The sequence below is a fragment of the Mustela nigripes genome, chromosome 14, assembly GCF_022355385.1.
Source record: "Mustela nigripes isolate SB6536 chromosome 14, MUSNIG.SB6536, whole genome shotgun sequence".
In the NCBI taxonomy this organism is placed as follows: domain Eukaryota; kingdom Metazoa; phylum Chordata; class Mammalia; order Carnivora; family Mustelidae; genus Mustela; species Mustela nigripes.
The window spans coordinates 21,466,105-21,486,199 of NC_081570.1; the positions used below are offsets into that span (position 1 = coordinate 21,466,105).

General features: G+C 43.7%; 1 protein-coding gene across 1 annotated transcript in view; it reads right to left on the reverse strand.

Moving 5' to 3' along the window:
* SRSF4 (serine and arginine rich splicing factor 4) overlaps positions 1–20,095 on the reverse strand; it is a 27,407-nt gene continuing 7,312 nt past the window's right edge. Inside the window, exons 2-6 of the mRNA XM_059376931.1 lie at positions 9,804–9,946; positions 8,771–8,883; positions 5,204–5,418; positions 1,738–1,827; positions 1–1,500 (exon numbers count right to left, since the gene is read on the reverse strand). Coding sequence (XP_059232914.1) covers positions 666–1,500; positions 1,738–1,827; positions 5,204–5,418; positions 8,771–8,883; positions 9,804–9,946 — 1,396 coding nt within the window. The 3' untranslated portion in view covers positions 1–665. The remainder of the gene's footprint in view (positions 1,501–1,737; positions 1,828–5,203; positions 5,419–8,770; positions 8,884–9,803; positions 9,947–20,095) is intronic.

The window sequence follows — 20,095 nt, forward strand, 5'->3', positions numbered from 1 at the left end:
TTTTGTCAAGCAAAAATAGTCTTTATTCAAATTTAATGGAAACAGGGGTCACTATACTTTGCAAGACGGGGAAAAATAAAATTAAAAAAAATTCTTTTCTTTTCTTTTTTAATATAAAACAATATAATCACAATACCAGAATATGGAACTCTACAGTTTATTTCCTATGGGTTACTGCAGGTATCAATTTTCCTCGACTGTGCTATTCACAACTTTGTTAAGTCCAAAAGTATGAAACCAAAGTGGTAGGAAACTTAAGACTTCGCACTTTCACTAAATGGCAAACATCAAAGGGCATCAATTCAAGGGCAAAAATGGCTGAACTCACCGTACCTACCTATGTCAGCATTCCAGCCTGAAAGCCGTCCAGGTACTGAGCTCCCTGTAGGAAAGGCCAGGCTGAGGGCCGCGGTGGTTTGGATATTCTACTGTGGGCCATGAGTAAAGGGGTTTTCAAAGAGAAGATTGTTTTCAGTCGAGCAGGAAGGCCTGGTGCCAGGAGGCTTTACGGAGAGGAAGCACTTAGATTGAACAATTGTAGACACACCATTAGGGGAGTTAAAAATGTACAGCAGTGACATATGTTCTACTTGGATCACTTGTGCTACGGCTACCAAACATGTACAAAAGACTTCTCGGGGAGTTCCAGCTGTGCTCGTAGCCAGTTAGGACCGCGAGTGGGACCTGGATCTAGACCGAGAGGGCGATCTGGACGCAGACCTGGATCTGGACTTGGACCGAGACCGGGTTTTTGAAGCGGACTTTGATCTGGAGCGTGATTCTGACGGAGGGTTGGGTTTGGACTTGGAATTGGACCTCGACCGGGACCGGGTCTCCTGGTTGGCGCCGGCATCCGCACTCTCTCCGCGGCCCTCCCTCTGGCCGGACTCGGCCTTGGCGTGCTCCCGCTCCTTGGACGCCGAGCGGGACCGCGACCGGGACTGCGAGCGCTCGGCGTCCTCCTTCTTCTTCTTCTTGCTGCCGCCCGACTTGCTGTCGCGCTTACTGCCCCGCTTTCGGCTCCTCTCGCTCTTGCTGCGGCTGCGGCTGCGGCTGCGGCTGCGGCTGCGGCTCTCCTCACGGCTCCTCTTCCTGCCCTTCCGCTTGTCCTTGCTTTTGCTGCGGCTGCGGCTGCGGCTGCCGCCTTGGCTGCGGCTGCGGCTCCTGTGCACGCCCTGCTCCTGGCTGCGGCTCTTCTCCTTGCTTCTGCTCCTGCTCACGCTCGCGCGCTTCTCCTCCACTCGCCTCTCCGGACTCCTGCTGCGACTTTTGCTCTTGCTTTTGTGCCGACTGGGACTCCGGCTCTTGGACTTGCCGGCGCCGTCGCTGTTCTGGACCTTCTCTTCGGCCTGGTCTTTACTCTTGCTGCGGCGCTTGTCGGCGCTGCGGCTGCGGCTGCGGCTCTTGTCATCCTTGCTGGGGCTCCGGCTCTTTTCCTTCTTGCTGCGGCTGCGGCTCTGGCTGCGGCTGCGGCTCTTGCTCCGGGAATGCGAGCCTGACCTGCGGAGACACCAGCATCGGCCTCACGCGCAGCCCCGCTGCACAGAAGCAGACGTCCCAAGAGAAGGGGGAGGGCGTGGTGGGCACGGGCCCAGGACGGCTTTCTGCACCCCAACTCTTAAACCCCGGCTGGAAAGCCTGGGGTGAGGGAAGACTGGTACCAGGACTAAGACCCAAGCGGGACGCGGTCTACATGCACCCTGCAGACCGCCTCTGCGTGCACCAGGGAAGACCCACCTGGACCGGGATCTGCTCTTAGAATGGCTGCTTTTGCTGCTGCCGCTTCGGCTTCTGCTCTTACGAGAATGTCTGCTTCGGGAACGAGACCTAGGGGGAGAGAATATCCTTAAATACTTGCTGACAAAAGGCCAGCTGAATAGGAAGGCGTTTCATAATCGAAAAATATGTCTGGCACTGGCTGTGTCCCGGCTCAAAGGTGAAAGAGAACGCGCTCCATGGTTCTAGGTTCAAGGATCCAGTACCCGCAAACGTTGCACCTGCACAGATTCCTTGACACTCAGCACCTCTAGTCCTGAAACGCTTCCCCCCACACCCACTTTTTGCTGGGTCCCTTCCTTCTTCCCGCCGACGCCTCCATCGTTTACCCAGTTCCCACAGAGACGCCGCAGCCGCCCTGAACTCTTTCCTGCCCCCTCGTCCGCTTCCAGACGAACAGAGCAATCTGCCCTTCATGTGCCGCCCACCTCTGCTGCCGCCCTGACCAAGCCAACTCCGTCGATCATGGTCCCTCAACAGCCTCCTTACTAGCCTTCCTGTGAACACTTCTGCCCTTTACCGGATTCACTCACTGTGCCAGAGAGCCGTTTTCAAAATATATCCAAGCTCTAGAAAAATCTTTAAAAGGCCAAGACTGTGAACTCTGCTTACTTCCCACCACACGAAACAGGGCTCTTGGGGAAATGACTGATTCCAAGAGCAGGGCAGGAGTGCACAAGATGGGCCTAGAACATCTCCTCAGGGCAGAAAGAGGGAAACGTTCAAAGACTGCTACCATCTACCCAAAAGGACTCTGGCCAAATACGTTGAACCTGTATGGCCATCACACTTCTCTAGACCTAACTTCCAGTTTCAGGGAAGCAGGGGATAAAGCACACGTTCATCGATGCTAAAAGGAAACAGAAAATTCAGAATGTGGGGTACTGCTAAAAAAAAAAAAAAAAAAAAAAAAAAAAGGTCAATGTTGTTTGGCGGGGGGAGAGGATAAGGGGGAGGGGCTGCTTCAGACCACAGAGCTTATCATGTAAGACTAGACTGGGATTCTGGTCAGGACAAAAGTAGATCTGAAAATGGCCTGGACAGAAGAGAACTATGGAATCGCTGTTGAGGTTCTTAGATCAGAAAATATAAATGAGGTTCTCCTCATTCAAGGACACACATGCTAATGTATTTAGGGGTGAAGCATCATGTCTTCAACTTCCCTTAAAACGCTACAACAGAGTCAACATGTAGGGCACATGCATAAGTATGCACACATACGAGGAAGACGGCAGGAGGGTCCACAGGTGATCACGAACCATTCTTGCAACTTTGATGTTTGAAAATGATCGCAATGAAAAGCTTGAGAAAACATACACTGAAACATATTCATAAGAAAACCAAACAAAACCAAGATACTGAAGACACAGGAGCCAACTTTAAGGGCTCCCAATGACCAAAGACAGAACAATTTGAGCATAAAAAATTTGCTGTAGAAGATGAAACGTTAAATACACATATCAACATCTGAGAATTCATTCAAAATGATATTAACACTAAATCACCACCCTCATCATTACCTTTGGGGAACCCTCGGGCACATTTAAAATTCTAAAAGTTGGTAAGTAAAGGTGTCAAACTTCTTCTATTTTGCACTTCCTATAAAAACTGTATTGGAGAGCAACGAGAGTGGAAGTCATCGACAGAATTACAGACTTTAAATCCAGAAAGAATGAGGAAATTAGAAAGTCATCAGTTAGCAACAGTGACTGACTGGCTCCAGTGAGGGAGGATGCTAAGATGCTAAGCCCGTCAGACGGACTGTCGCAGGACTCCGTAACACACGTTAGAGTCTCTACGAATGCATCACAGCCCCGGCACACTGGTGTGCTCTCCCCATCATTTGCAGTGGGACATCCAGACACCACATGAGGGATGCATCAGGAAGTATCAAGTACTAGTTATGAAGCTGACCTGCTAAAATACCGGCCCTACTCTGCATGCCTCAAGATCTAACTCCAGTTCTAACTATACGTTTATAGGGAATATGGGAGGGAGGATAAAGGAACATAAGTATCACCACCAGATGTGATCAGACAAATCTCCACTAGGAGAAAATCTTCAAAGCGGGCAAGGGTTTCTTCAACTAAATGCATGGAGAATTAAAAAAAAAAAAAGGACAAAGGAGGACATACCAGTGATGAAGAAGAGACATGCCATCTAACGGCAATGTGTAACCCCAGCAGGGATCCGAGGAGGAACAAAGCAACTAACCGCAAGCATACGGATTTGAGACAACTGGGGAATGTGCATACAAATTTACTAGCTGTAACATGGCATCACGGTTTTAGACTTTAGACGTACACACTGAAATAATCATGGGTAAAATGACGGGATGCCCAGACCTGCCTTAAAATGAGGCAGTGGCAATGGTGGGGAGGCAAGACTGGCAAAATGACAAGAGATAAAGCTGGATGGAACAGGCATAAGGGAATGCAGAGCTCACTATTTTCTCTCTAATGCTTTATGTATTTGACATTTTCCTTAAGAAAAAAACTAAAAAAACAAAGCCAAACCTGAAAAGCTTAGAAATCTCTAGTGACTTCCCACTGCTCGGAAATCCTTACTTGGCCCATGGCTTGGCAGGATCTGGCCCTTCTCTGCATCACCTCAAGCTGCTCTCGCCCTGCTGCCCTCTGCCGGAAGTACAAGGGCACTAATCCTTTCTCTACCCGCCACCTCCAGCTTCTCCTTAGAGCTCAGCGTCTATGACACCACCTTAGAGAAACCCCTGTCATTCTCCAAAGTAGTGCTGTGTACATTTCCTTTGCCATACACTCATCACAGCGGTCATTATTTGCTCAATGCTTGTTTTCTCCACTAGGCTGACTTTCATGACGGCACGGGCTGTATTTGTCTCGTTCCCAAGTGCCTGGCCTAGTGCTGAGTAGCTGCTGAATAAGAAAGTCTCCACTCTTAGGGCACCTGGGTGGCTCAGTTGTTAAGTGTCTACCTTTGGCTCAGGTCATGATCCCAGGGTCCTGGGATCGAGCCCCACACTGGGCTCCCTGTTCAGTGGGAAGCCTCTCCCACTCCCTCTACTTATGTTCTCTCTCTCACTGTGTCTCTGGCAAATAGATAAATAAAATCTTTAAAACAAAAAAAAAAAGTCTCTACTCTTGAGTAGGTGGTGTTTGGGAAAGTAAACCAAGGGACTACTCGCCATGCTTGTCCCCAGAAAGGGTATGATCTGGGGTACCAAAGAAAAAATATGAAAATAGGTCACTGATACCTGCTTCAGAGAAAGAATTTCAATTTGTGCACATGATGTAAGAGTTCAAGAGTTTTACAAATAAATGTTCAGTTCAAAGTTTGGAGTTACCAAACCAGACAGAACCATGTGCTAAGAATTCAACAGGAGGATTATTCATCTATGTACTCATTAAGGAACTGACAGCAAGCACCGACACGCAAATGTTAGCAGTACCTTGAGTGGCTCCGGCTCCTGGAGTAGGACCGGCGTCGTCGAGAACCTGGCTTGTCTTCAACTAATCTGATTTTTCTGCCATTGACTTCAGTTCCATCTAACTTTTCCAAAGCTCTTTTCATATCAGAATAGGACACAAATTCAATCACCCCTTCATTTTTGCGTCCCTTGTGAGCATCTGCATAGGTCACTTCTCCTGCCTGACGCATATAATCCTTAAAAAAAAAAAAGAAAAATCACTCAATAGGTCATGATATATTTTGTTAATGCAATTATCATAATGAACATTAAAAATTAGTTTTCTTCAGAATGGAGTTTACTCCTGAAAATATTTCCATCTATATACCAACCATTTACTAAGGTTCTTTAAAGCACCAGGTGAATGGTAGAGACAACAAGTATTTACTCCTTTAAACAGTTATGTGTGAATATGAACATTTTTAACTATCACTTCCTAAATTTTAGAGTGGCTAGATTGTTTATAGCAGCATTAGACGCTCATGTTACCACACATGAGTAAATGTTAGAGATCTTTTACATTTCATTATAAATACTTGTTTAAAGACATATAAATATTGACAACTATCTAGGGTTATATAAAAAATTCAGAAAGGGATAATGAGATTAGCACCTCTGTTTACATAAAATTGCTGGTAGGGGGCCTGGCTGGCTCAGCGGGAAGAGTATGTGACTCTTGATCTCAGGGTCATGAGTTTGAGCCCCACACTGGGTGCAGAGATTACTTAAATAAATAGAACTTTAAAAAGAAAATGAAATTACTGTTATATCATTTCTTCAAAACAAAGGCAAAAGAACAGTAGTGTCAAGCTCTGGCTTCAAAGGTGCAATAACCCAAGTCCCTTTACTGCTGTTTCCTCTTTGCTCAGGCTCTCCTGGGAGTTCATAAAACCCACTGGGAGAACACAACTAACATGCCAGATACATACTGAAGTGGCGCCTGGCTGGCTCCGCTGGAAGAACACTGGCTCTTGATCTTGGGGTTGGGAGTTTGAGCGCCACGTGTGGTATAGAGATAATAAAAAAACAAAAACTAAAAAAAAGAACTAAAAAATAAAAGTGGGGGCGCCTGGGTGGCTCAGTCGGTTAAGCATCTGATTCTTGATTCTGGCTCAGGACATGATCTCAGGGTCGTGAAGCCAACCTTCCCATTAGGCTCACACTCAGTGGGGAGGCTGCTTGAGACTCTCTCCCCCTACCCTTGTACCCCTCTCCCTGCTCTCTCTAAAATAAACAAATCTTTAAAAAAAAAAAAAAGTCATGTATAGATAAGATGAGATCGTATTAGTATTTGAAATGACCATGACATTTAGATAAATTTAGAACTTAAGGTTTTATAGCTAATTTCCCCATAAATACTTTGTATGTAGTGTTACTTACTCAACAGCAGTTTCTTTTTGTTACTACTTTCCTCTGAACACATGCCATTCAATACCTTCTTTGCTCACTGCATCACAAAATGTTTAAGCCTTAACATACAACCTTCACAAGTAGGGTGTCCAGTACTATTTCTGAGGATTTCCCAGTTGTTGGGTATTTCAGGTTATGTATAGTCTCTTGCTATATTATTCATAATCCAGCAAGGGAATATCTTTGCAGAAAATTCCTTCAACTGAACTACTGGTAGGAGTGGGGGCTCTGGATAAAAAAAAGGTCCATAGAATTCATCACCCAGATCTGGACACCTCTCAGACTGAATGAAGATGTTATGAAGTTATGCTAAGACTGGGACTATGTTGGACAGGTTGAGGATGTAAAGGCCTTGAAGAATGACACTACTTTTGTTTTATTATTTCCACACTTCCAAATTACTAGTAACAGCAGCTAACTATTAAATGTTTACTGTAGGGACTGGCATGATTAAAGTCCTAACATGAGATAGATACAATTGTTTTTCCCACTTGGTAGAACAGAAAAGTAGAATATACAGACTTCAGAATCTGAATGAATAGTACTTACCCCACCTGATAGGTCGAACTACCAGTTCTCAATGCCTCTTAAGGCAGACTACCATGTAACTTTCCTCTCAACACCAACATCACTGGGTGTTATGCATTTGTAATTTTAAAAACAAAAAACAGCCGTTAAATTTACTTTTGCATTTCCTCAATTAACACATTTATTGTGCCAGGAACTGTTCCTGGACTTTTTATATTGAATTGCGTTCAATTCTGACAGTAACTGAGTAAAAATGGGTATGAATCCCATTTTTACAGTTGAAAAATATGAGGCACAAAAAGAAAGTAACTTGGTAACTACAGTAACGGACAGATTCACTGCAGATAGGTGGGCCCCAGAGCCCCGGTCTTAAGTCCGCTCTGACTTACAAGGACATCTGCTCTATGACTCTCTTTTCTAGAGAGTGAAACTACCAAAGGCACGGAAGTAGATCAACTGAACATACCGGCTAAACTCCATTTTAACCGAAAGTCTGAAAGCCTTTCCCAGTTTCTACCCAAACATCAAACCCTTAACTTCCTGAACACCGAGTCATCCCCGCAGCGAGCACAGGTGAGGGCCGCCTCTACTACTGCCGAAAAAGGCACCAAGCGCTGAAGAAACGCCAGCTTAGGCTGTACTCCTGCCTCCCGCGCTAAGACCAACGTGTGAGCCCTTTCTGGATCTTGTCTTTGTTATCTAAAGACTGTTGGGAGCAAATTTAAAAAGGGATATAAAACTGCTTCGATGAGTTAAAGACATATGAATGTAAGATCCTTAACTACTTTTTGCTGAACCTAAATACGCTCACTCATTTGGCTAGAGAGGATTTGTTTCACAATGGACTAAAAATGAGAAGTGAGAGTGGAAAGTGTGACTTTCTTTTTCTTCTGTCCTTCTACCATCCAGATTAAGACACTACTCAAGCCTTTCTTCCCTACTGAGCTTAAAAACAGTTGTCGAAAACTAAGCTAGGTTCAGTGCACTGGATGGTCAACACAGCAACTGGACCTTAATCTTTGACCTTAAAACTCTTGGAGGATGAGTATTTCATGGGGGGAAAAAACCCAACACAACAAAACCTTATGAAAGAATGAGTCAGACAGTCATTTTCTCCAACGAAGGGCTACTCACAAATGTTGATTATTACAACTAATGTTGCAGGAAACACCGGTGGTTCCAACTTTTTGTTGGTGAGAAACTACGATGGCATATCTCTCTACAACAAACTCTATACAGTGGCATATTTAATACAGGTTGTCTTTAGAGTGATGGTCCCCTAATGTATAGTAATAGTGAGATTCTGATGCCTTTTCTACTCCTATGGAAGCTTTAAAAATTTTTGTTTCTACTTGTTAAATAGATTTTATTTTTAAACAATCTCTACACCCAACATGGGGCTTGAATCTACAACCTCGAGATCAAGAGTTGCATGTTCCACTGAGCCCACCAGGAGCCCCTAGAACCTTTAGAGATTTTCCAAGCTTCGGGAAAGCTTTCAAACATATAATACCATTACATTCTTCATTCACATGGCCCAGCATAAAATGACCTCTTTCCCAAGTTTAACTCCTCCCCAAACTTATCCCACAAGGTTAGTAAGGCCCAAACCTTTAGGTCTTGCCAGCTGCATCTACTTGACAAATTCTCCACAATAAGTCTGTATTCTGTACGGGTAGGAGGGCCATATTTATCTCGGCCACTTCTTCTATAACCATATCCACCTTTGGAAGTTTCAAATAGATAACATTACTTCAGTGAGGGAAAAGGAAAAAGTGACACAGCACATATTCCCCTTAAGTCTACACCATTTACCCCCACCCCACACAGCACAGATATTTTAGTTCAATCCCCGCCCCTTAATTCTAAACTAGATTAAAAAAAAAATCAACTAAACATGAAATTTAATTTAATTTAATTTACAAAGTGGTAAGTATATATATATATATATATATATATATTCATTAATATTATATTTAAAATTAACATGCATAAATTAAAACCATTAACAATTTAACAATTTAGAAATAAGTAACCAAATTACTAAATCAGTTACTGGTGTTACTCACAGTGATTAAAGTTTTGTGAATATTTTATACGAAAAAAAGATTTTCAGGCACCTATTTCAGTTTAATCTCATCTGTGTCTAACCCTTGGGATCCTCACCACCCAGGTCTAATGGGGAAAGGTTGCGGTCGTCACATGGCTTCCTGTTTTGGTCAGCCAAGGGCCACAATGGTTCAAAGAGCCACGCATGGAAAGGTAACCCAAGGTCAGCAAATGGAACAGGCAGTCATCTTAGCCTCAAAGGATTCTTTTAATTAAAACATTGAGGTCTTTGTTAAATCTATGTTAAACAATTGCATTACAGAGAAAAAAAAAACAACAACACAAACACACATCATTAAACATATTTATAAAGTATTAAAACAAGAACTTTATGTCATTAATTAAATTAAAATTAAGCAGTATCAAAGATGTTTATTTGCAATTTTACATTCAAAAAGATACATAATTTATAAAACAAATAGCTTAAAGAGCAATACATTTCAGTGTAACATTCATTAATTAATTACTTAAAAAATTAACATTTAACAACAAAGGCATGTATGGCATTGATACAAATGCCCTTTCAAATGCTTACTGCGTCCAGAACCGTAACTGCCATCTCGACGTGGGCCGCGGGCATGCTCAACAATTACTCGCTCACCACAAAGGTCTTTGCCATTTAGTTCATAAACAGCATCATCTGCATCACGCAGATCATCAAACTCCACAAACCCATATCTAGGAGAGAGCAAACAAAATCCTGGTTGGTGCCACTCTGACATCCAGCTTCACTACCATTAAAGAGAAAGCAATGAGGGTCATGCTTAGCAAAGGTTAGGTGGGTTTTGCAAACTAAGGATCGGCCTTCTCTTCCCTTTGGCTGAAAGCACTTTGCTTTGTGCCAACAGGCACTGCAAGAGGATAGGGAGACTTCTCAAGGCAGACTCCTGTCTTTCTAGTAGGAGGCTCGCTACATACACAGAGACCATTTCTTTTGTTCCCTAAGTAGTTGGTGGCAGTAGCAGAGACCTCCAGAGGGATGCTTGGTATGAAGGATCAAAATATGTGACCCTATGACACTGAGTATTTGCCCTTTTCACATAAAAACTTTTTCTTTTTTTTAGCTTTAACCTCAAATGAGAACTTCGAGAACAACTAGACCTACATCCAGGCACTGCTTTTTACATTTGGAATAAAATACCCAGTAAAAAACTAATAGTAGCTCAAATCTCCGTGAAAGGAAAAAAAAAAATTTTTTTTTTAAAGTTCCTGTTCTTCTACCCAAACAAATTAATCACAAATGAATTAACTAACTATCCTAGAAATTATCAGTGGAAAAACAAAATCAGATCTATTCACTTCCTCATGATTTTGCAAATTCACTTCCAGGAGCTTTTAGGTAAGCTGGAATTTTCTAAAACCTATCTATATAGGACTGTGCAAACTTCTTTATAGAGCATGGCTAGGAATTTCCCAACAAAGAGGTTTGCTGGGTTTCACAAATCTGAAAGAAAGCCCCCTCCCCACTGAATCCTGTTCATGCCTGTTAACACAACTTATAAAACTGAACAGCAAAATGTGCAAGGTATTCATAGGTAAGGTTGAACACCCTATAAAACTGTTATCAATAAACCTCAAGTCTGGTCTAACAACACAGCTGTGAAGTCTAGCGTTGTGACCCCTGCCTATATTTAGAAACCAAAACCATCTTCAAGATTTTACCTAATCACAAAGGAAAGTTACAAGCAATGTCTTTAACAAAGCTGGGTACACAGGCCAACAGTGACCAGTGTTCCGCTGCGTCTAAACGGACTGGAACTAAAAACAGGTGACAAGGCTTGCCAGGAGCTCATCCAGCCTGACCGACATTATTCCAGTTTCCTTAGCATGTGATGCTGCATTCAGCAACATGTTAAGTGAGAGAAACTTGGAATTGTGGGATTTTCCCTTTCGGGAAGAGTTTCTTTCCAACCAGACTCTCCAGAGGAGACAGTGAATGGCTGAAAACTTCGGAGGGTTCTTTAACTGAAATGTCTGAGTGGCATTCAAACTTCAAGTCACTGAATCTCAACTCCATTTAGAAAAATGGAACACAGACACACTGGGTTGTTCAATGGGAAATGTTCTGCAGTAACACAATTCAGAAGCCACCCGGCTCAATCTGTGGGCTATGAAGCCTGAAACGTGGTTTGATGCCTCCAGAAGGCTGGCATCGCTGTGCAACGTAGGAAGAGTCATTCTGAACGCAATGTCATATTTAACAAAGCAAGTAAAGCCTCTCCCAATCATGGACTATGTTAGAGTATTTTACAGTCACTGAGAATCTATCCCTGATAATATATTGCAACTGCCTTTTCCTTTCCTAAGTAGAGTGGGAGAGCAGAAAAGCTGTACTACCATTTTTAGAGACCAAGTTAAATAAAAGAGCAAGTAAAAAAAAAAAATCAAATCTACTTTCTACTTAGGTTTCTTTCTTGACAGATCATAAAATACTCCCCTGCCCCCAAAAGTACCTTCCTTAATTTACTTGTCAACTGGTCACAGGTCTGCTCTACCCACAACACACGCTCCTGGCATCCTATGGGTCAGAGCCTGATGCCAAGGAAAGAGTAATGTGAGAAAACGCTTGCCCCGGGCGTATGAAATGCCCCGGTGCCCCTTTAAGGGCGGCATGCTGGCTCAGCACCACTTGCTGCCCCGAACTCATCTAACGAGGTGTCTGAAGGACAATACGGACTCCCAAAGAGTAACAAATCACAGGCACACCCAAACGGTTTTCTTCAAAATAACCAGGGTTTACAACTATTCGAGGATCAGAGAATGCAAGACCCCGAAGCTCTGCCAATCGTCTCAACTAGAAAGGCTGGCTTCTGGCACTAACGGGTGATGCTTCCGTCAGCCCTATGTGGTACATTTCCCAGACTCAGACCCCTCTGTGCGTGCTCACTCGTTTCTAAGGCTTACATGCAGAACCTGTTCTGACCTTGGAGGGAAAGTAATGACAATCTGTTAAATGGAGACACAATTATCTAAAAACCAAAACCAAAACTAACTAAGGCTCAAACAGACCAATCTTTCTCTGCAGCTGGGGCTGAAGCAAGGCATACCCTGCCAATATTATTCCCTGAGCTGTAGGGACCAATTTGTGTTATTAGAGGAAAATAGCCCTTAACAGTCAGTCTTTCCTTAATAGTTACTTCTAAAATTTCTAATAAGCAAATTCTCATATTGACTTCTAAGTGGGTCACTTAGAAGACACATGCCTGGGATATCGGAGTCACTTATTAAAATAGCTACCCTGAGATAAAATTTATTTTGCTTTACAGAAAAAAAATCTGGCCATTCTGTGAAAAGCCACAGAATCTATTTGGGAAATTTCACTTTATTACTGTTATTATTTTTTAACACACTCTGTGCCCAATGTGGAGCTTTAACTCGTGACCCTGAGATCAAGACTGGCATGCTGAACTGAGCCAGCCAGACCCCCCTATTTGGGAAGTTTTTATGTCAAAAGTCCAGCCCGAGGATTTAATCAGGCATGTGACTATCACTTCTCTTGGCCATGGGCATGCTCGGTGGGTCTGGAAGATTAAACCAAATATCCTCTTACATCACAAACCACACCAGATAGGGACACCTGTTCTGAGAGCAAAGACCAGACCAGTGTGGTTGCCTCTACCACATTACTGTTTATTCCCATCAGCTCTACTGAAACAATGACTTTGTTTCATTCACTAGGCAGTGAATGGGTCTTCCAAATAAGGCAGAAAGACTACAGAGTAAAATAGTTACTTAACATTTATGAAGTAATCTCCATATACTAGAAAATGTTACCCTACATTCACAATATTTTACAGATGAGGAAACAGACACACAGTGTTAAGTAACTTGCCTGATAAAACAGCAGAGCTGGCATTCAAAACCCATGGGAGGACTCCAGAAGGCAAACTGATAACTACTCATACTGGAGTAGCAAGAACTGGCCTGGGTTCTAGTCCTAGTTGTGCTATCAATCAACTCTGACAAGCAGATTTAAGTCATTTTGTTTTCCTGGGTCTCAGTTTATCTGTGAAATAAAAGGAGCTATACTACATAAGCCTAACGTTTCTCCTAATGTTGTAGTATGATAGGTAAATGTTGAAATGAGAGAATTTCAACTAATCTGGTAGCATCAGAGGAATAACACAGTGACAGATGGACAGGGATAAATTTAATTTTTAATCATCTCAGGTGCCCTTAAAAACTACTGTATGGGTCCCAATTTTAGTTTTAAATTTTAGAACTGTCTCTGAATTAAACTTAGTGCCTTCAAGAAAATAAAGCCCTCCCTGGTAACTAATATTAGAGGATCTTTCTACATTGATCTCAACATCACTTTGTGCTTTACAGCAAACAACATGAAACTAATCTCCCCCAAAATACTCTCCTTTTGAACCCTTTGTACACTCAGGCATTCATGCACACTGTACGTGTCGGCACGTGTGGACCAGTGTGCACACATCTCTGGTGGGACCATGAGTAAGCCTCACGAACACAACCCAACAGCTTTCTTTCCAGCTGCAGACACCCCTCCTTTCCTACCGTGAAAACCCACCATCTTTCAGTAATTCCAGTATAAGAATAAAGAAGATGAAGGAATTCAGGAGAATGAATCTTAAGAAAAGTTTAAAAATCCCTCCACCGCAGGGCTTGGTAAAAATAAATCAAAAACCTTCCCATGTGCCTCTTCCTGCTTTCCTCCCAGATGTCATGCCCCCCCCTCCACCCCACGCCTATGTGACATAACAAAAAACATGGCCACTAAATGCACACCATTTTTCAATTAAAAGAGAAACTTCTTTCTTTGCCACTCCTCTGCTATTGCCTTTTCCCTAACTCTTCTTCCTCTGGGTCACATTCTATCCTGACAGATTTACCCCCCTCCCAAAAAAAACAAAACAAAACGGGAGGAAGAGTGCCTGTCATTTTCTCCCTAAAAAAGCGGGGACCGTGATTCTTAGCAAGTATGGCCAGGTTTGTGGAGAGCAGGAACAAAGCCACGCGGAGTTGTGTGGGCTGCTCCAGACTTCAGTGCAGGTGCCTGCCATGGCCAGCCCTGGCGGCCCCCAGTCAACAGCACCCCTACTGCTTGGGCTATCAGAACTCGGAAATGCTGGAACCGGAAGGACATGGTTTTAGAATTACCCTGAGACTTCCATTTGTAGTAATGTTAATCACACTTTTCACCCAAGAATTATCATCTGAGCCTATGTTGTTGCTGGAGGGGCTTTCCCTGATCCTAATCCTCTCTAGCCATGGTCCCAAATACCACCCGGCATGGCCCACTGAAGAGAATGTGCCACCTACCTACCCCACCACTTTCAGAAGGACTGAGGGTCACCTCTGTCTCCCAGACATCATCACTGAATCGAGAGACTGGAGAAAAGTCCCTTCTGAAAACTGAGGAGCAGGACCTGCTCTGGAGGTACGCTGACCAAGCTAACCGGGCAGGGCAGGACGAAGGGGGTGCTCAGAGCTGGCTAACCCAGGGAGAGTGGACACGAGGAGCAAGGGAAAGCGAGCCTCCATGCGTGTGCCTGCCATCGCCCACCGACACTGCTTACCGAGGGGCATGCCTTGGTTGTTCTCTCTATAAGAAAAATGTGCCCCTTTCCACAGTAGATCTCTGCTCACCTTTGTCCTACAACTGTGCCACATGCTTTTCTTTGTATGTGGACATGACAGTCCTCAGCCAACCATCAGCAGGATGTGAGTTTTGTTTTCCCAATGTGGTGAGCCATTCCCACATTCACTCATTTTCCTTGTAAGAACCGAACCTCTCCATGGCTGGTCAGGATTAGGGATGTTGCTGTAGCCAAGGAAAAATTTTCATCTGTTGAAGTTAACCCATGGGGTGGCTTGAACCCTCAAACTAGGGTCAATAGCACTGTTCTTTAAGGGCAGAGCCCTTCAATCTACCCTGAAAGAAATGGCATTCGGTGAACAGGAATCAAACAGCTTTCTTTCAAAAGTACTCAGTGTTGGTCCTACGCTTCCGTCAACTTGGTCCTATGAGGTGAAAAGAGTTAGGACATATTGACAGGATAGTCATAACAGCAGTAATCCTCACTGTCTGCACAGCGTGCTTGGAGAAGCGCAGAAATGCCCTTCTGTACCTTTCTCTACTGCTCAGGTGAGGCCAACTTCAGAGAAAAGCCTGCCAGTGAGAACGCTCACTGCCCAACTCCAGAGGTCTGCCACATTCCAGGGAAGCTGTGGTCAGGCCCTCAGAGCAGAATTACCCAGCGTCACATTCATTGCTCTGGGTCACTGATTACGGTTGCAGTTTGACTTTTCTGGTCACAGAGGGTTGTTTATGACCCCACGACTAGGAGCTCCTACCACATGAAGGGGGTTCCTGAGATCCTTTCCTATCCTGAGACAGGAAGGAGGCTGCTCTGGGCATTCTGGCCTCCCTTTCTTTAGCCTCAGAGGAGGGATGGCCATCAAGGCCGCCCGGAGAAGGTGGATGACTTACCCGTGCTCACTGAGTGGCAGAGCTGGGGTGCGACTTCAGGGCTCACCAGTACCCAGTCTGGGGCTCTTTTCACGTCGGCAAACTGGCAGTTCCCGCACACCAAGAGCTCTCTGATTAGAGCTAGTGTGGATTCCTGGTCTGTAAGCGCTGGCCACAGCTCAGTCTGCACTTGATCTTTCCCCACCTTCAAAGAAGAAAACCTACCTCATGATTTCTCTCTCCTGGAGCCCCTGACCACTAATCTCCTCCCAGCACTCGAGTTTACCCTGATGACTCCTCTCCGGCTGCCCGCTCAGCCTGCCGCCCGCTCAGCCTGCCACCCGGCCCTCGGTCTCTCATCTGTGGGGGCCCCCAAGGCCAGCCGTCTTCTTCCTGTCTGATCAGTTTACTTATTAATTCCAGGATATGGCTATTCTTACTTAGTCAACTTGTCTCTTTGGGTGTAGCAGGGAAAGCCAGCTCCTAGATCATTCTTTTGCTCAGAGGTCTATAATGACTCCTAAACAGCTTTGTTTGGATCGTTCTCCAAACCTGAGTGCCTTGAGTACACAAGGTGAAGCAAAACAATCTTCTTCCACAGAGTTGAGAATTCTCTCTCTTACGAAGTCTCCCACACTTGCCTAATTATCTGAGTACCTTCTTCAGCTCTGGCACTTCTATTCCACTGACAATGTTTCTATGGCCTTTCAAGGCCTTGCTCTTTTCTGTGTGCTGATCCTCTCATTTGATTATGTGCTCTTTAATAACAAAGACTTAATATTTAGTATGGTGCCTGGCACGCAGTAAATAATTTATCTGTGATATTCCATTCATTCCTCGTACTGTATGTGAAGAATGTACTATTATTATGATTACTCCCATTTCACAAATGAGAAGACTGAGACTTGGAAAGCCTAAGCTACTGTTCATTACCAAGGAGCTCAAAGGTGGTTATGGCTGGATCTGAACCCAGATCCACCTGACTCCAGACTCAAGTTCTAAACTACCAGGTTACACTGCCTTTGTAAAGGCAGATGCTTCTTCTCTCCCACAGTCCCGAGTACAACCCTCTTCATTTAACAAATGCTGCTGCTTGACTTGATAATCTAACTTCGGATAAGCCAGGTTGTATTGAAGTTTTTAGTAAATGGGGTAAAGTCTCCAGAGAGATAAAGAAATTGACCTTGGGGCAAAGGTGAGGCCCCTCTACTCTTGGGGTATGTGACAACCAGGTTACTTTCACTCTTGTCTTTTGGTTCCCATTAGCCAGTGTCAGCCATCTGGTCCTTCCGAAAACATGTGTGGGTTCAGAACATAACAGACTAGAAGAATAGAGGAAAAATAAGATTATTCTGTGCAATCCCCATTCTGGAGGTCCCACAACAACCCCTGGAACCTGTCTTTGGTTTTAAGGCTCAGCAAAAATTAGACCAGCATAGAGATGACAAAGAGTTGGGCCTAGAGGTGGTAGATGTGAATGGATATTGACAAAATTATGTATCTAAAAATGCATTTAATTAGTTTTTTAAGGAATGGTGACTGGGACCAAAAAATATAAGCATGAATGGTATGGAAAAAAAAATGGACCAGAAATCAAAGAATACTATAAGGTTTACAGACTGCCAACTACACCAGGATTACAGCAGCAGCAACCAGGAAAGTACTTTGCAGATAACAGGCATCTAAGATCTGATTTAATTTTGTTTAATTCCATACTACTATTAACTACTCCAGCCCATCAGAATTCTTTCTTTCTTCAAATTCCTTTGTAATAATCTGCACAACTCTGAGGTTTACTCTGAGCTCACCGATGGAGACACCAATACTCAGAGCTGAGAAGGAACTTGCCAAGGCTACCCAACACTTGGGGTCCTTCCTAGCCAAAGTCAACACTCACTACCATGTGCTACTGCCTCTCGTACAGTAATGGGAAGATGTGGTCCAAAGAGAAATTTGAGAAATCCAAGCTCTAGAAGCAGAGAAAATCAGTTTTATCAAATTATGTGCTGTGGAAGAGAAATGCCCACATAACTCTTAGCACTTATGACAAATACTAAATGGGAAAAAATACCATTTCTGCATCTGATAGGTATTGATACCAGTAAGTTGTGAACACTTATTCTCTAAGTTACTTGTGGAACCAAGCCTATCAAAATTACCAAATTTTAGCACCAATCTAGGAAAACAGTGAAAGGTAACATCATTAAGGGAATGCCAGCCCGTCTCTAAAGGAATGCTCACATATCAGGGTGAAGAAAATATAATAGAAACAATCAGTGCCCTAAATATTGAGCAATAAAACAAAATTCCTCCAGAATAGGAGGAGATAGAGAGCAATCTGTATCAAGTTCAAATTCAAGTCTTATTTTGTAACCATTCTATAGGCCTATCTGCCAATTCCTTTCAACTATCCCAAACTGTTTCAAAATGAACTTAAGGGTACTAAGCAATTTCACTTTCGTTAGGCTACTACCATATTTCCACCCTATAAAATGGGACTACTCCCAGAAAGCAACAAACTCCTGAATAATTTGTGGGTCACCATTACAACCACAACCCCCAACACAAAAAATGGGTTTCATTTACATTTTAAACTCAACATGGCTGCTTTCTTCAAAGTGGGTAAGGGGCAAACAATCACACCTGTGTGCCTTTCCATTTTCTGACACTTACCAACACGAAGAGTAAATGAAGAGATCCCACAAGAAAAGGGGTTAACTATTCCCTGATGACACACTACAGTTCATGAAGACAATCAGATTTAAAAAATATATGTATTAAAAAAAAAACCCCTCAAGAGATGAACATCATATTACCAATTTAGAAAAAAAAACAAACAAACACTCTAGGGACGTAAGATAGGAATAGGGTATCTGTTACACCCAAGTGAAATAGTTCACATTCAGCAGACAGAACTACTTGATTCCACACAAAAGCCACAAACAAAGCCAGTTTATACTTACCTCTAAAATGGCACTATGAGTGGGTAACAGCTGTTAAAGCCTCTTAGAAGTTATACCTCTGGGACCATCTTGGCTGTTCCCATATCCCTTATAACCACTCCATGGTCCCCAGGTTGCCGTCAGTTTCTTTTCCTTTTTGGTTAAAGATGTCACTTCCTATGCTATTTCTTAGGGGACACCCTTCCCTTGAAATCGGTCATTTAATTCATTTAGTATTTTAACATTTTCAAATTCTTTTAACATTAATGGATCAACAGCTTCCAGTCATCCACACGAAATAACTTTTCTCAAACTCAGTGCTTCTGGTCCGTGGTTCCTGATCCCGTGCCTGAGCCTCCTGCTCACCTCTTCCACTCTTGAAGGCCAGATCCAGACCTCCCCCCTTTCCTCCTTCAGTTGCCCCACTTTCTCTAGGTCTTGGAGGTCTCTCTTTACAAATGCCCCCGATTCCGGCATCCAGGTCTAAAGATGTGGCTGGGGCACTTGATAGAAGGATTACAAGCGTCCTTTGGGTGCTTCTTCAGGTATCATTTGCAGTTCTAAGACCTCCAGACTTTCATCTCAACACGCAGGAAAGGTAATGTAGGGCATTTCCTCAAAACATGGACATGCAAATCCAGAGCACAGCCTGATCCTTTACCTTCAGGTTACTCCAAGACCAGACAGCCCTAGCAATAACGCAACAGGTATCACTTAACTGCATCTGCTCCCACGATCCCTACCCCGGGGCAGCCAGGACAGAGCTGATACCATCTTACGGCTCCTCAAAGAACAGCCTGAGAGTTTCACTAGAGTTTCTGTCTAGGGCCAGTGTCACAAAAACTACCACCAGTTTCACTGGCGGCAGTAACTTTTTTAGCTTGTTGAAGACTGTAGCTGGGACCAGAGACCGAACAGGCTGTGGAACCTAACTACCTTCCTGTCCTCAACAGGACTGAACCACGGAAGGGAAGAGCATGAAACAGGCTGTGACTGCCACTGCTCCTGCTGTATCTGGTATGAGAATAAGAAAGTGCTTCAGCTTCCAGAGTTGGCAAGAAGTCATTCTATAACCTTGAGCCAGGCATTTAATTGCCCGAATTCCTCAGTTTCCCAATCAGTACAAACTAGAGACAACAACACCTGTTAGTAAAGCGCTCTGGTGTACGCAGCTGAAAATTAAATCACCCAAGTGCAAGCTGTTAATTTTTTAAAATTTTATTTATTTGAAAAAGAGAGAGAGAGAAGAGAGGTCAGTGGGAGAAGCAGACTCCATGCTGAGCAGAGAGCCTGATGTGGGACTCAATCCCGGGACTCTAGGATCATGACCTGAGCGGAAGGCAGTTGCTTAACCAACTGAACCACCCAAGCGCCTGCTGCTAATGTTTTTTAAAGTTTTGAAATTTCGGTGTTAGCTTACAAATTTATAAAGACCACCCCCAATAATAT